General features: G+C 41.3%; 1 protein-coding gene across 2 annotated transcripts in view; it reads right to left on the reverse strand.

Annotated features, from left to right (window-relative positions):
- The window catches only part of SLC4A8 (solute carrier family 4 member 8), a 121,812-nt gene that overhangs the window by 11,744 nt on the left and 93,774 nt on the right, over window positions 1-16,294 (reverse strand). For both annotated transcript variants that reach the window (XM_063593058.1, XM_003810796.4), the window contains exons 18-22: window positions 13,685-13,846; window positions 12,605-12,856; window positions 8,818-8,886; window positions 7,476-7,649; window positions 5,466-5,603 (exon numbers count right to left, since the gene is read on the reverse strand). In XM_063593058.1, coding sequence (XP_063449128.1) covers window positions 5,466-5,603; window positions 7,476-7,649; window positions 8,818-8,886; window positions 12,605-12,856; window positions 13,685-13,846 — 795 coding nt within the window. The remainder of the gene's footprint in view (window positions 1-5,465; window positions 5,604-7,475; window positions 7,650-8,817; window positions 8,887-12,604; window positions 12,857-13,684; window positions 13,847-16,294) is intronic.

Here is a 16,294-nt window from a genome sequence, read left to right on the forward strand (position 1 = left end):
TGGAAGAAAAAGAAACATTATTATATCTTGGACCAAGTAAGACCATAAGTTCACCAGCCCATTCTTCTACCACAATTTCTACCTAATTTCATTGTGCATTTATTATAAAGAATATAATTAGGTTCTTTCATAGACTTGAGTTACCACAAAATGAGAGACAACCAGATATTTATACATGTGGAATGGCATTCAAAAAAGAAAAAAAGAAAATGTCAATCTGAGTAAACCTCTAGATCTAATGACCAATTTACTACAAATATAGCAGACAGAAGAACATTTTAAATGACACCAAGGGACACATTTAGCAAAATCTAAATGGTGAGAAGCCCTAGAGGTCAAAGACCCTGTTTCTTCAACTTTAAAAAAATGGAAAGGGAACCCCTAAAAAGATTTAAGACAGATATCAACCAATTGCAATATATGGCTCTTCTTTGGATGCTAATTCAAATAAACAAATTATTAACAATAAGAAGCCTTTTCTTTCTACCTTTGTAGGTTTAAAATAATCAATACGGTAGGCCGGGCATGGTGGCTCACGCCTGTAATACCAGCACTTTGGGAGGCCGAGGTGGGCAGATCATGAAGTCAGGAGATCGAGACCATCCTGGCTAACATGGTGAAACCTCGTTCCTACTAAAAATATAAAAAATTAGCCAGGTGTGGTGGCGGGCGCCTGTAGTCCCAGCTGAGACGGAGAATGGCGTGAATCCGGGAGTCGGAGGTTGCAATGAGCTGAGATTGCGCCACTGTACTCCAGCCTGGGCAACAGGGTGAGACTCCGTCTCAAAAAAAAATAAAAATAAAAAATAAAATAATAATAATAATCCAGAAGGTAAAAGATCTCTACGAAGAGAACTACAAAACACTGCTGAAAGACGTCAGGCTGGCTGGGTGCGGTGGCTCAGGCCTGTAATCCCAGCACTTTGGGAGGCTGAGGTGGGCGGATCACGAGGTCAGGCGATCGAGACCACCCTGGCTAACACGGTGAAACCCCCGTCTCTACTAAAAATACAAAAAATTAGCCGGGCGAGGTGGCGGGCACCTGTAGTCCCAGCTACTCGGGAGGCTGAGGCAGGAGAATGGCGTGAACCCGGGAGGCGGAGCTTGCAGTGAGCCGAGATAGCGCCACTGCACTTCAGCCTGGGCGAAAGAGCGAGACTCCATCTCAAAAAAAAAAAAAGAAAAGAAAAGAAAATAATCCCACTAATTTAAAGAAAATAATTACAGAGAAAAAACTATCTGTACAAAGATGTTCAAAGTAATATAAAACAACTAAAAATTTTAACAAAGGAAAAATATTTAAATTAAGTTTGAGATAATACTATAGAACATTATACATCCATTTAAAAAATGTCATGATACAAATAGAAACATGAAAGTGTCTTATGAAATCAGGTTGAGGGGAAAAATCAGAATATATATGTGCTATATATATAAATACAAACTCACAATTATATAATTACCATAGTTATATGAAAACTATGGTAAAAAATTGAAAACAACATAAAGAAATGAACATGAATGTTGGCTATGAGGTGGAGAAATCTGGGGGTCAAGTCTTCACTTTTTTCTTTTATTTCATTTAGCTTTTAAAATAATTTTATAAAGTAACACGTGTTAACAAATATGTACTTACTTCAGGAATTTTGGAAAATAAGGAATATAATGTCTACCAGCCACCTCGAACTTAACATCCAAAGGAGATCTCTTGATTTTCCTCCTAAACCTGCTGTTCTCCTTGGTCTTCCCCATCTTAATAAATAGCACAACCATTCATTCAGTTGTTCAGTCCAAAAATCTAAGAGTCATACTTGATTCCTCTTTCACCCATGCCCACCATCATTAGCAAAGCCTGTCAGCTCTATCTTCAAAATAAGTACCCAATTCAGCCACTTTCATCACCTCTACCTTAGCATAAGCCACCCTCCCCTATTGCCTGAGCTGCTGCCAGCCTCCTAGCTGGTCTCCCTGCTACCACTCTGTCCCTTCCAGTCTTACTGGCTTTCTTGGTGTTCCTCAAACACACCAAGCTCATTCCTCCTCAAGACCTTTGCATTTTCTGTACCCCTGCCCTGGAATGTTCTTACTCCCAGATATTCTCATAATTTACTTCTCACTTGATTCAGGTCTCTACTCAGATGTCTCCTCAGAAGTCATCTCTAACCATCCTAAATAAAGTAACTCCCTCACTCCCTACCTTCTTAAAACATATCACTACCTAAAATTATATATGTGTGTGTGTGTGTGTGTGTGTGTAGAATTATAGCACTATAACCAAGAAAACAAATATAGACTTGTTTGCTTGTTGACAGTGTCTCCTCCAAGAGAATGTAAGCTCCATGGGGTCGGTCAGGGACTGTCTGTGTGCTGTATACTACTGTATCTGGAACAGTGACCAACAGAGTAAGGATTCAATAAATATGGAGGAAGAAAATTAATCAAAAAATGTATAATCTTACCAACTAGAGAGACATAGAGCAACACAATAAACATTTTGGTGTATTTTCTTCCAATCTTTTTCATGTGTGTGGGGGGTGCACACATGCACGTGTGTGTGTGTACGGTATGTGTATATGTATATGTTTTAGTAAAAGCGAGATTCTTTGACAGTCTTACTGTATGCTCCATTTTATATTCCCTATGTTTTTCACATAAAATGTCAGAAACATGTCCACATATCTTTCTTATTTTTATTTTTTTGAGACAAAGTCTTGTTCTTTCGTCCAGGCTGGAGTGCAGTGGCATGATCTCAGCTCACTACAACCTCTGCCTCCCGGGTTCAAGTGATTCTCCTGTCTCAGCCTCCTGAGTAGCTGGGATTATAGGCATGCGCCAACATACTTGGCTACTTTTTTGTATTTTTAGTAAAGACAGGGTTTTACCATGTCGGCCAGGTCTCAAACTCCTGACCTCAGGTGATCTGCCTGCCTCAGCCTTCCAAAGTGCTGGGATTACAGGCGTGAGCCACCACATCCAGCCTCTTTTTTTTTTTTTTTTTTTTTTGAGACAGGATCTCTCTCTGTCACCCAGGCTGGAGTGCAGTGGTGTTATCTCGGCTCACTGCAATATCCGCCTCCCAGATTCAAGCGATCCTCCTGCCTCAGCCTCCCGAGTAGCTGGGACTACAGCACACATCATTGAGTATCATTACAAAATACTTATCATCATTAAGTATTTTTTAAAACTTTATTTTTAGACGGGGCGCGGTGGCTCACGCCTGTAATCCCAGCACTTTGGGAGGCTGAGGAGGGTGGATCACGAGGTCAAGAGATTAAGACCATCCTGGCCAACATGGTGAAACCCCGCCTCTACTAAAAAATACAAAAATTAGCTGGGCATGGTGGCGCGCGCCTGTAGTCCCAGCTACTCAGGAGACTGAGGCAGGAGAATCACTTGAACCCGGGAGGCAGAGGTTGCAGTGAGCTGAGATCACGCCACTGCACTCCAGTCTGGAGACAGAGCGAGACTCTGTCTCAAAAAAAAATTTTTTTAAACTGTTGTACAATATTCCATTGTAATACATTTACTCTAATTTTCTTTTTTTCTTTATGTCACCACAATTAAAATATTTTGTCTACATTGCTAATTATATCCTTAGGATAAATTTAAAAATTAGAGTTGCTGGGCCAAAGGGCATATACGTTTTTAAGACTCTAAGGTTAAACTGCCCTCTAAAGAGATTTATGCAACTTATATTACCTTTTTTTTTTTTTTTTTTGAGACAAAGTCTCACTCTGTCGCCCAGGCTGGAGTGGAGTGGCACAATCTCGGCTCACTGCAACCTCTGCCTCATGGGTTCAAGCGATTCTTGTGCCTCAGCCTCCCGAATAGCTAGATTATAGGCGCCTGCCACCATGCCCAGCTAATTTTTGTATTTTTAGTAGAGACAGGGTTTCGCCATGTTGGCCCGGCTGGTCCCAAATTCCTGACCTCAGGTGATCCAACCACCTCGGCCTCCCAAAGTGCTGGGATTATAGGCATGAGCCACTGCGCCCAGCCTATATTACTATTTTTAGTGTATGAGAAGCCAATTTCAATTATAGTCTTGCCAACACTTGTTTTTATCTTTTAAAAATCTTTGCCAATTCGACAAGTAAAAAAGTATTCTCCTTGTTTAAATTTTCATTTTTTTTATTTTTTAATATTTATTTTCATTTCATAAAATCCAGATGCTGCACAATCATTTCTTTGATTATTAGTGAGAATGAAATTTTTGTCATAAGGCAACTGGCCATTTGTACTTCTTTTTCGTAAATTATATATGTCCATTGCTCATTTCAATTTCATATTATTCTTATTAATTTATAAGAATTATTTGAATAGTAAGGATATTAACACGTCTCAACTTATCTGTTATTTTAAAATTTTGATTAGAGTTTTGGATGCCTGAAAGCATCACATTTTATGTAGTGAATTCTATCAATATTCTCTTTAAAGTTTTCTTCCATTGACTTTATATTTTATAATTGTTGAAGCTTATTTAGAAATACAAGATTTTTAAAGTTCAAGATATTAGGGGAAAAAAAAGTCATCTTTTTTTTTTCTTGAGATAGGATCTCACTCAGCCTAGGCTGGAGTGCAGTGGCATGATCACAGCTCACTGCAGCCTCAACCTCCTGGGCTCAAGGTATCCTCCCACCTCAGCCTCCCAAGTAGCTGACTACAGGTATGTGCCACCACATCCAGCTAATTATTTTGATTTTTTTTTTTTTTTTTTTTTTTTTTGTAGAGACAGGGTCTCATTATCTTGCCTAGGCTAGTCTCAAACTTCTGGCCTCAAGTAATCCTCCAGCTTCAACTCCCAAAAGCCCTGGAATTACAGGGATAACCCATTATGCCTGGCCTAAAAAAAAGTCTTTTAAAAGTTTTTTCAAAGGACACTATTTTAGGCACTAACTGTATTTGGAAACACTTCCCAGCTCACTCATTTCTTGGTCTGGTATTTTCATTTACTACACATTCTTTCTTTGCATATATAGGCCATTTATTGAGGGTCCATTGTGTAGATGACAAGATGCCAAGTGCTGAGGGAAATGAAAAAAGACAGAAAGTCCTATGCAAGTTATCTTTGCATGGTGCCAACCACAGCACCATTTGCAATTAGATACATTACAAACATTCTAGGAAATAATGGGTCTTATGTATTTGTCAAATTAGACCTTTTGAAAGAATGTGAGCCATTGAATCTGCTAATAAGGGCATATTGTATGTTCACATTGTAGGTATGAGCCTGGTGAGTAGATTGTAAACAAAGGAAAAAATAAGTGGCTGTCAAACCCAAAAATTAAGAACAGACAGAAGCAAGAATCCCTAATCCATTCTTAGCTGAGAACATCTCTGGGGGTAATCTTCCCAGCTCCTAAATATAACCCTCGGGATTCCAGACATGCTGACTTTTCACATGGCCCTTCCTATGTTCTGTAATTTGAGGCCCCCAGGTATACAGTTGGTGCAAGGACTATGACCTCTTCCTCCTTGGCCTTCTTTTTGGCATCATCCAACTTCTTCTTTTTGCTTTCAGGCATGAGATCATCTAGCCAGCTCAGCTCTCGCTTAGAGAAACAGAGATCCATGACTTTCCTGACAAAGACCAAAGCCAAAACCTGAAGAAAAATTTAAAAAAAAAAAGTGAATTAAAGGGACTAATTTCCTTCCTGGACTTAAAAGCAAAGCCTTATTTTCACAGCAGACTAGGACATTTCAAGCAAAATCAAACTCATAATAATCCTAACAGTCACCATTTATTGAATGCTTTCTTTGTGCCAGGTAACATGTGTTACATACAGTATTTTAACTATCATAACAGCTCTACAACTTAGAGAGCAGCTAACTGGATTCTGTCATTGAAAAGATGAGCACATCATCTGCAGATGGCTAGGGGTCAGCAGGAAGGCTACAGGACAGCAGGTGGGTAGAAAGCCTCTGCTGGAGCTGGGCCATGGTGGGACCAGCCACAGCCACCCAAGCATTACTCACAGTGGGATGATGGGTTCTCCTAGATCATCTTTATTCCCTTTGATCCTTTGCCTATACATTCCCCTACCCAAATCCTTGCTTTGGGCCTGCATCATTTGTCTCTAGTGGTTTTTGTCTCTGCCCTCTGGCCTGGCCTGACACTCGCTTTATAAATGAGGAAACTGAGGCCCAGAGAGAGAAAGTGACTTGCCTAAAATCTGACAGCTGATTTCCCCGATAAAGGTATGTCCAGGGCATCCCAACTGCTGCTCCACTTTCTTTCCATGAGGGCCATTTTAGCCAAAGGAAAACAAAGAATTAATCCTGCCTGGGTGGACTGGTGTTCATCAGCTATAATTGGTGACTGGACAAGGAATGAGGCAAATCAGGCTTATTAAATTCAAGTACATTTCTCTCTAATTTAGTGACTACTTTCCTAATACATCTGGAATTGATAGGATCCCTTCTAGGAGTTCCCAGTAATCTGCTATTTATTTAACCCATGAACGTAACACACGAATACAAACCCTTACATGTAGCCTGACAAAATTGAGAAACCCACCAGGAGGGTGTGGATCTAGAGGATTAGAAAAAAATTAAAGATAGAATTTCCATATGATCCAGCAATTCCACTCCTGGCATATACCCCAAAGAACTGAAAACAGAGACACAAACAGATATTTGTACACCCATATTTACAACAGTATCATTGACAGGTGAATGGATAAACAAAATGTAGTATTTACATACAGTGGGATACTATTCAATCTTAAAAAGGAAGGAAATTCTGACACATGCTACAACATGGATGAACCTTGAAGACATTAGGCTAAATGAAATTAGCCAGTCACAAGCTGGGCGCAGTGGCTCATGTCTGTAATCCCAGCACTTTGGGAAGTTGAGACGGGTGGATCACCTGAGGTCAGGAGTTTGAGACCAGCCTGGCCAACACAGTGAAACCCCGTCTGTACTAAAAAAAATACAAAAAAAATTAGCTGGGTGTGGTGGCAGGCACCTGTAATCCCAGCTATTAGGGAGGCTGAGGCAGGAGAATCGCTTGAACCTGGGAGGTGGAGGTCACAGTGAGCCGAGATCATGCCATTGCACTCCAGCCTGGGTAACAAGAGTGAAACTCCATCTCAAAAAAAAAAAAAAAAGAAAGAAGAAAGAAGAAAGAAAGAAAGAAAAGAAATTAGCCAGTCACAAAAGGACAAATTCTGTGATTCACTTATATGACATACCTAGAATAATCAATACATAGAGACAGAAAGTAGAATGGTGGTTGCCAGGGGCTGAGGGTATGGGAGAATGGAAATTTAGTGTTTAATAGGTACAGAGTTTCAGCTTTGCAAGATGTAAAAAGTTCCAGAGCTGGAGGGTGGTAATAGCTCCACAGCAATGTGAATGTACTTAATGCCACTCAACTGTACACTTAAAAATGGTAAATTTTAAAGTTATAATATTTTACCATTAAAAAATAACAATGATAATAAGAATTTATTTTTTAAAAACCACCTCACCATCATTGGGAAAACAATGGCAGCTGGAGATGCCTTGATGACCCAGAGCAGGACAAGACAGGTCAACTGGATGAGGGTGAAGAGGTGCACTTTGCGCAGCGGCACATGCCGCAGGTAGATGAAATCTGGCTGGTGCTTTGCGGGCATCCCAAAGAGCTTTAGACGATCAAAGAACTGAAAGGAAGGAACTGGCATTTATTTTCAGGAGGGCACTCTGGGTCAGAAGCTTTGTTAGACCAATTCATATCTCTTACATTACCTGCTCTGAAAGGTAGGTAACACCATTTCCCCTGGACAGAAATGGAAACTGAGACTTTAAAAGACCAGGCAATTTGGCCAAGGTTATTAAGTGGCAAAGTCAAAATTTGAATCCATCTTTTCTAATTCTAGGTTCAAACTTCTTTCTCTTATCCCACGCTGTGTCTCCTAAGAGAGCTCTTTCTCAGGGGGTGTTGAAAACAAAATAAACCAATTACATCTTTTTGCTTATTATCAAAACCAAATTTCTTACTTGTTTTAGGAGTTTGGAGCCATTCATTGATTATTTATAGTGAAAAGATAAAATAAAACCTCATAACATCCTAGATATATAAAAAATGATCATCCTTACAATAAGGAAAAAAGAGAATCAAGAGATTAAATAACCTGCCCAAGTTCATAGTAGAACTCAGTATGTAAGAATGGCCATAGGAAAAAAAAAAAGAAAAAAAAGAATGGCCATAGGACATTCCATTCAAACAAAGAATAATCAGCCTAAGTTATTATATTATCTGGAATACCCAAATTATCAATGACAAGCTCCTGATTTTTCTTTTTGAAAGACTTAGAGCAATAGTTGATGGATGGAAAAATGCAGAGTATAACAAGAAGTGACATCTCCTTACCAGGAGCAACTCCCACTATTCCCCTATCTCTTCTGCCAATGAACCCTCTCCCAAAGTTAAACACCCCATTTTTATACTTTAGCCTGGCACTAACCTAGATCTGTCCATGAGTGAAAGCCAGTTTGGTTCTTGATCAACCTTTCAGATCCAAGTTTACTAGCACCTGGCAAAGCAACTAATGTTTAATACATGCCAAAAAAAATTGTCTGTTGAATAATTAATGAATAACTGGAGCCATGACATCAAGCCAGACCACCCTGGAAGTCTCTGTACTCTCCTGCCAACATGGCTGTTTTTCTCCCTATATCCAAATACATGTCTAAAATAGCCTAAGTGGCAAGACTAGGAAACAATTTTCTCAAGAACTGGTTGTGCTTCTCTTGGGGAGCTGTCCCTCCCTGGACAGGACATGCAAACTTGCAGTGAGAAGAAACTGCCCTGGCTGAACCATACAATACCTGAATTCCCTGTAGTGAAGAAACTCCCATGTAGAGGAAAACTCCGTAGAGTACCGGCATTGGAATAAACTGAAGACAAAAGGACAAGAAAGGCCAGAAATTAAATTTGGTATCATAGCACACTCAAAACTATATAAACTTTTAAATCTCCAAGAATGAAACAAAGTCACAAAATAGCTGCAGACACATTGCATTAGTTTCTGCTGCCTGTGGGTGACTTAGGAGTAGAAGCAAAAGCAGAAGCTGACAATGATAAAAATCATTTGGTTCTGAAATGAAATGATTACATGTAAGTTAGACTTCCCATCTCACCCATCTCTTCCTCCTCCATGGGGATGGGCACACATACACACACACACAAACACACACACAAACACACCCCTCTCTTATAGAAATAATGCCTTTTAAATCTTCTGTAATCTCACAATCATCTCCTCAGGGATTTGATGTATTTTAACGTGAACCAAAAAAGCTTCCTTTTTTACTGACCAGTGGCTTGAGGGCAAGAGTGGGGACGTATCTTATCAAAGAGGTAATGGTCTGGGGGGAAACACCGACATTATTATACTGCACTTGAACATCCACACAGTATTTGAACATGACTTTCTGATCACATCATGTCTATCAACCTAGGTAATCTTCAGATTGACTCTGAGGTAGGGAAATTGGGCCTATAGAATCAAGGCAAGGAAAGTCTCAGAGCTGAAAACTAAACTGGACTATAATTTAGTTTTTTTGGGACTATATAAATATTCTCAAACCTAATTTGTGGAATTAGAAAATCCCTCCAAACTAACACATGAACAGAAAACCAAACACTGCATGTTCTCACTCATAAGTGGGAGCTGAACAATGAGAACACATGGACACAGAGAGGGGAACATCACACACCAGGGCCTGTTGGGGGGTGGGGGGCAAGGGGAGGGAGAGCATTAGGACAAATACCTAATGCATGTGGGGCTTAAAACCCAGATGATCGGTTGACAGGTGCAGCAAACCACCATGGCACATGTATACCTAGGTAACAAACCTGCACGTTTTGCACATGTATCCCAGAACTTAAAGTAAAATTTTAAAAAACAAAGAATTAGAAAATCCCCCATTGGATTTTATGTTCCAGCTGTAGAGTGATTAGACATTCCAATTCGATGTTGTTTGTGAACTACTGAATAGTTGTCCTAAGAGAACTGTCCTGAAGCAGCTAGGGGAAAGCCCAGGGATGGCCACTGCCACGCCTTCATGGTTCTATCTTGGAGAAGCAGCAACGTTTAGGCTCTTCCAGATGGTGCCTCAACCAGGTGGGAGTGGGAGTTGGGCTGGGGACAGGGAATATGAGGTGGGAAAGGGGTGTCAGCAGAGGTGGGTGGTAAGGTTGAGTGGAAAGTGAGGGGACAGGAAGATGGTTCAGAAATCCTTCCCATCCTTCTCAGTTCTCACCCTTGAAGGGCATTTGTGGTACAGGCTGGGGTGGTTGAAAATTTGCCAAAAAAAAGGAAAGAGGAGGCAAGGGAGACAAGGCAGTGCTCCAGAATGGTTGGCACCTGGGAATACAGCCGTAAAGTTTCCTTCTCACCCCAATCTCCCAGATGCAGGCCTTCCACCCACAAAACATTTTTTTAATGTTCAAAGTATCCTCTATCTGTACCAAAACAAAACAAAACAAAAAAAACCTCTCTTTTAGCCCCACTTCTCATACTAGCCACTGCCATTTTTCCATCTTGCTTCGCAGAAAAACCTCTTGAAAGATTTGCCTGCAGTCTTTACTTCCTTATCTCCTATTCACTCTTTAGCCACCTATAATTGGATTTCTACTCTATAGTTCCACTGAATTCCTTCTCTGATAAGATACCCCCAACTCCTGCCTCAAGTCACTGGTCAGTAAAAAAGTTCCATGTTAAAATGCACTAAATCCCTAAGGATTTGGAAGATTTTTGAGATTGTGGAAGATTTAAAAGGCATCATTTCTGTTAAAGAGGGGTGTGTGTGTGTGTGTGTGTGTGTGTGTGTGTGTGTGTGTGTGTGTCTGCCCATCCCCAGACAGGGGTGGAGGAAGAGCCAGACATGGAGGCCTGTAATCTAACTTACATGTAATCATTTCATTTCAGAACAAAATGATTTTTATCATGGTCAGCTTCTGCTTTTGCTTCTACTTCTAAATCACCCACAGGCAGCAGAAACTAATGCAATCCACTGACTCTGCTGTTGTCAGATAACCTGAGGCCTCCAATGTTGCTAAATCCAATGGCCTTAGCTTAGTCTTCATTTTCCAAGACGTGTCTACCCAATCCCTCTTTCTTGAAACATTTTCCTTACTTGGCTTCCCTAATACCACATCCCCCTAGTTTTCCTCCCACCTCTCTGGCAGTTCCTTCTGAGACTCTGTTGCTACCTCTTCTTCTATCCAACCTCCAACTCTGCTCTTATGTCCCACTTCTCTTTTACGTCGTCTCTTTTCCCTGAGTTCTCTCATCTATTCCCTCGGCTTTCAATACCACCTGTGTGCTGTTGACTCCCAAATTTATACCCAAATTTATATTTTAGTCCAGAACCCTCCTCTAGCCTCTTCACTTAGATGACTCCCAGACATCTCACTCCAAATCTGATCACAGCCCCACCCCTCACAAAAATCATACAATCTTTTCCATCTTAATAAATGCCATCACACTCCACCAGATGGTCAAGTCAGAAACCTAACAGGTTTCTTCGATTTTTCTATTTTCCTCACCCCATTCCACATCCAGTCAACAATTGAGACCTTTGGGTCTGCCTCCAAGCTATGCAGAAGCCATGCGTTTTTATCTGTCCCTGCTACCAGCTTCCTTATCCAAGCCACCATCATCTGTCACCTGCAACAGCTTCACTGGTCTGTCTGCTTCTATTCTTCCCTAGACCTCAGCCAGAGTGATCTTTTTAAACTAGCTGGATCATGTCCCTCTCCTGTTAAAACCCTTCAAATGTTACCTTGCCCACTGTCGACAAGGCCCTACATGATCTGCCCCTGCCTCTCTTTCCTTCTCATTGCACTGTGCTCTTGTCTTGACTCAATGCCCATGAGCCACATGGCCCTGATATTTCGTAGAACACATATCACTCTTTCCCACCTAAGGGCCTGACTAGACTGCTTTTCTCCCCTCCTTCCATGCCATGGCTCCACCTCATCTTTTTTTTTTTTTTTTTTTTGAGATGGAGTCTCGCTCTGTTGCCCTGGCTGGAGTGCAGTGGCATGATCTCGGCTCACTGCAAGCTCCGCCTCCTGGGTTCACGCCATTCTCCCGCCTCAGCCTCCTGAGTAGCTGGGACTACAGGCGCCTGCCACCACACCCGGCTAATTTTGTTTTTGTATTTTTAGTAGAGACGAGGTTTCACTGTGTTAGCCAGAATGGTCTCGATCTCCGAACCTCATGATCCACCCGCCTCAGCCTCCCAAAGTGCTGGGATTACAGGTGTGAGCCACCGCGCCTGGCCTCCACCTCATCTTAAATAGCATCTCCTCAGAGAAGCCTTCTCTGACCATCCTACTAAAACAGACCCCTCTCAGTTCTCTATAGTGCCAGAAAGCACTGTGTATTTCCTTTATATCACTATTCACATTCTGTAGTTATCATGTTTGTTTCTTAACTAATTTTCTTAACTACATGTTATCTGTCTTATCCCTCTAGAATAAACTCTTTCAGGGCAGGGATTTATACTTGTATCTATTTGGCACCACTGTATTTCCAGCACCTGGCAGGATTCCTGGCACAAATCAGGCCCTTGATATTTGCTGAATGACTGAAAGGATGATTACCTTTAAGATAGCCGTCATGAAGACTGAGCAGCCCATCAGCACAAAGATCATAAGGCCTGTCACTCTCTGTTCTCGGATGCCCAGGAACTTGGGCTGTTCTCCAGGAGCAGAGCATTCAGATTCTAGCTTGAGGCTGTTCACATGTGTGATGGACAAGACAGTTGCAGCTACAAACCAGGGCAGGCCCATGATGGAGCAGACACCCAGCATGATGGCCACCATCAGTAGGTCCAGGTGGTAGCCACAGCCTTTCTGTGGGGAAACAGAGTCTTTGTCACCATCAGTAGGCTAGCTGTAGTAGGGCATAGAACAGTGAGCTAGGGGTCTCAGGCCCAAAGCAGGAAGGGGTGTATGGATAAGAAGGAAGGGGTTCAGGGATCCAAGAGGAGTCTTGTAGCCCCTCCTGGTTAGGAGGAAACAAAGAAGAAAAAGGGGAATCTTAGCCTGTCCTATATATGCCAATATTGATTATTTTTCCAAGTGCCTCCAGCTTACTCTGAGTCTTACACATTCAAAGATCCATTCTTCTCTGGAAGATTAACCAGACACCCTGCCACATCTTGACCATTCTAGATGGTAGAAACTATGGGAGTTAGAGGTAAGTGTCCTTATTGGCTTCCTACCACATACCCCCAGATCCTTGACAGATTTGGATATTGCTTGCCTGCTCTGTTACTTCCCTAGGATCCTAGGGTTCCAGTTTCGGCTTAGAAACTATAGTAACAGACACCAGTGGGAGAATACCTGCCTCTAGGAAACAGTGGCCCAGGCCCCCACCTGAACCTCAGGAAGACAAGCTGTACAGTTGCTTGACCCAAAGCATATAGCTATATAGGGATCACCAGGAACTCTACCCAATCACCTTCCCCACAGGTGTGAGAGGAGAGTAATGGAGTCCACGTTGCTTTCATACCATACAACCATGTTCCACTCTAATCTCCAAAGCAATCTTTGTTATTAAAGAATGGAAACCCCTTATCAACCTCTTCTATGAGATTCTACAATTTCTGGTCTAGATGTGCTTACCCGAAAATGTAACAGGTTGCCATAGCAGCCTTCTAGGTCAGAACCTCTTTTTACCTTGAGCTTATGTTCCTTCCTGTTAATAATGACGGCTGTGATCTGCTGATCCATGAATATCAAGATAGTACAGAGAAGAGCTGGGATAATTGCAGCTATCACAGTCCACCAGGGATTGGGGCCAATGGGATTAATAATCCATCCGCGATCATCCCTTGTTGGCTAAGGGGGAAAATATATTATTTTTGTATTTTAAGTTATAGTCATTGGGGTAAAACATATCAAACTGGATCACAATATCCATATTTCTTTTTATTCTTGAGTGAGGTTCTTAAAAAAAAAAAAGGCATGAAATACAGCAACTCCTTAGGAAATCTATGACCTTGTTCTGAAACCATTTCCCAAAGAGTTAAAGACACCAATGACTAACAGAAATTCTTGGGTTTGCAGGATGGTAGATAAGAAAAGAAACAACTTGCTGAAACCCCCTTGGCACAGGAGACCCAGAGGTAGCATGAAGAGATAACTATGAATGCCTGAGGACTTTCCAGACCTCCCCTTTCCTTCTACCAATAACCTACTATCCCAGAATCTACCCCCTAAACATTTTCTAATTATTGCAGTAAAGCCAGTGCAGGGAGACAGATTTGAGCTGAATTCCTGTCTCCTTGTTAGTAAACTTGAAATAAAAAACTTTTCTTCTCTCAAAAACCTGGTATCATAGTATTGGCTTCTAGCACATTGGGCAGCAAGCCCCTTTTGCTCAGTAATAGTTCCGAATCCCCTTTGAAACAGTCAATCTTCAATTATTAATTTCTTGTGAAATATTCATTAATCTTGCACTTCCTTCCACTTACTTTCCAAACCTCTGTGTAGAGAGAAAACAAGTGTATCTCAACATTAACCCAAGTAAAATATAATTAACAACTGTATCTGTTGTCAAAAAAATTTAATGACTTCCAAAGACAAATATAAATAACTTAGACTATTCTCCTACGACTTCTCTCCAGAGCCACATAATGTGTGTCTACAGCATAAATAAAGGCAAAGTGGAGCCATCTGCATGGAATCTCTTGGGCTTTGAATGGACTGGATTGCTCCAAGGGGCTTCTCCCATCAATAGTGAAACAGGGGTCCAGCCATCAGAGACTTGAGAAGGAGCCTAAGACGGCTAAAGTTGGGGGTTTGTTTGACCTAGGATCCTCTCCAATGCCCCTGTAATACAACTGTTTATAAATCTTATTGGGGTGTTCACAACATATCTAAACTCACCTAGATCCTTACCCCACCCCTGCAGTGTACTCTGAGGAAGACAAGTTCGCCCTTTTTTGGCAAGTGGTGCTAGAGGATAAAAGGCCAGGGATACCAACTAGACCAGAGTTGACCCAAATTCAAGAAACAAAGCACAGACTGTTATATTTGATTTGGTTCCTTATTAGTCATGACTCCAGGATTCAAAGACTCTTTAATAACACCACCAAGTCCAAAATTATGAATGGGTTAGCTTCTAAAAGTTTACAGAATCTATGTTTCCCTAACAACAATGTTCTAAGTGGTAGTTAAGTTCTCAGACCAACACAAAAACTTATTAAATAAACCCTTAATGATGTGATACCCCTAGTAATAGTACTAGCCTTCAGATTGGGTCATGGGAGTTGAGTGCCATGTGGTACAATAGGGAGAGACAAAAAGAAGAAAACTTCTTCTCTGCCTCCTGAAAATGGAGCCTGTCATGAGCAACATTTTCTTTGACATTCTCCCGTTTCCCTTTCTCCCCTGTCCTACCTCCCAGAGGCGTTCTTCACAGATGTCCCAGAAATTCAGTGCCTTCTGACTATCTTAGGCCTATCCCTATGGAACCTTTCCAAGGACTGCTTAATGTTCCCATATTACCTATTTTTAGACAAAATCCATTCCTCCTGCAGCACTGATCTCAGCTAGGTATTAGAGAGAAAGCTGATTGTGCTCATTCACACAAAGGCAAGAATGCCATATTCTAGAAGGTATTATACTTACAAGAGGGATTGGTTAGTCCATAAACTTCCAACTGGTGGCATTTCAGCAAATTCAACAAAATTAAAAATTTTCAGACAATATGGAAGAAGGTATTTCAACAGGCCTACTTCATGGGTAGAGAGAAAAAAGAGAAAGGAAAGGGACAACTGAAGGGAGCATTTACAAGTCAGGGACTGCCTTTATTCCTGTCGGCCTTCTCCTCACCAACTTCTCCCACTTTCCTCCTTCATAATTCTTCTTAAGTCACTGAGTACGCACAGATTTTCTCTCCTCTCACCCTATGGGGCTCTATAGAACTGAGCTCAGCTTTTCTATCTTCTTTGTCTACTTAGTCAGTGCTCCCAAACTGAAATCTATTTGGAGTCCCCATGTATTGATCATTTGTTTGACTTTTTGTATAGTTTCTTGAAAAATACCATATATTAGAGAGAGTTATACAAACAATGAAATCAGATTGAGATGATTTCGAAAGAGATGTCATGATTACTCCGGCAGGGGCCCTAGACTCCTGATGAGGCTCCTCTTAGTTCCATTCTCCTCCTTCAAGGAAGGGGCACCATCCTTGAAGGTTCAGGCCAAGTCCTTTACCTTTTTCATTCTTCCCAGTGCCCTTATACAGCTGATGCTCAATGAAAGTGCTGTTAACGAGGCTTG

The sequence above is a fragment of the Pan paniscus genome, chromosome 10 (genome assembly GCF_029289425.2).
Source record: "Pan paniscus chromosome 10, NHGRI_mPanPan1-v2.0_pri, whole genome shotgun sequence".
In the NCBI taxonomy this organism is placed as follows: domain Eukaryota; kingdom Metazoa; phylum Chordata; class Mammalia; order Primates; family Hominidae; genus Pan; species Pan paniscus.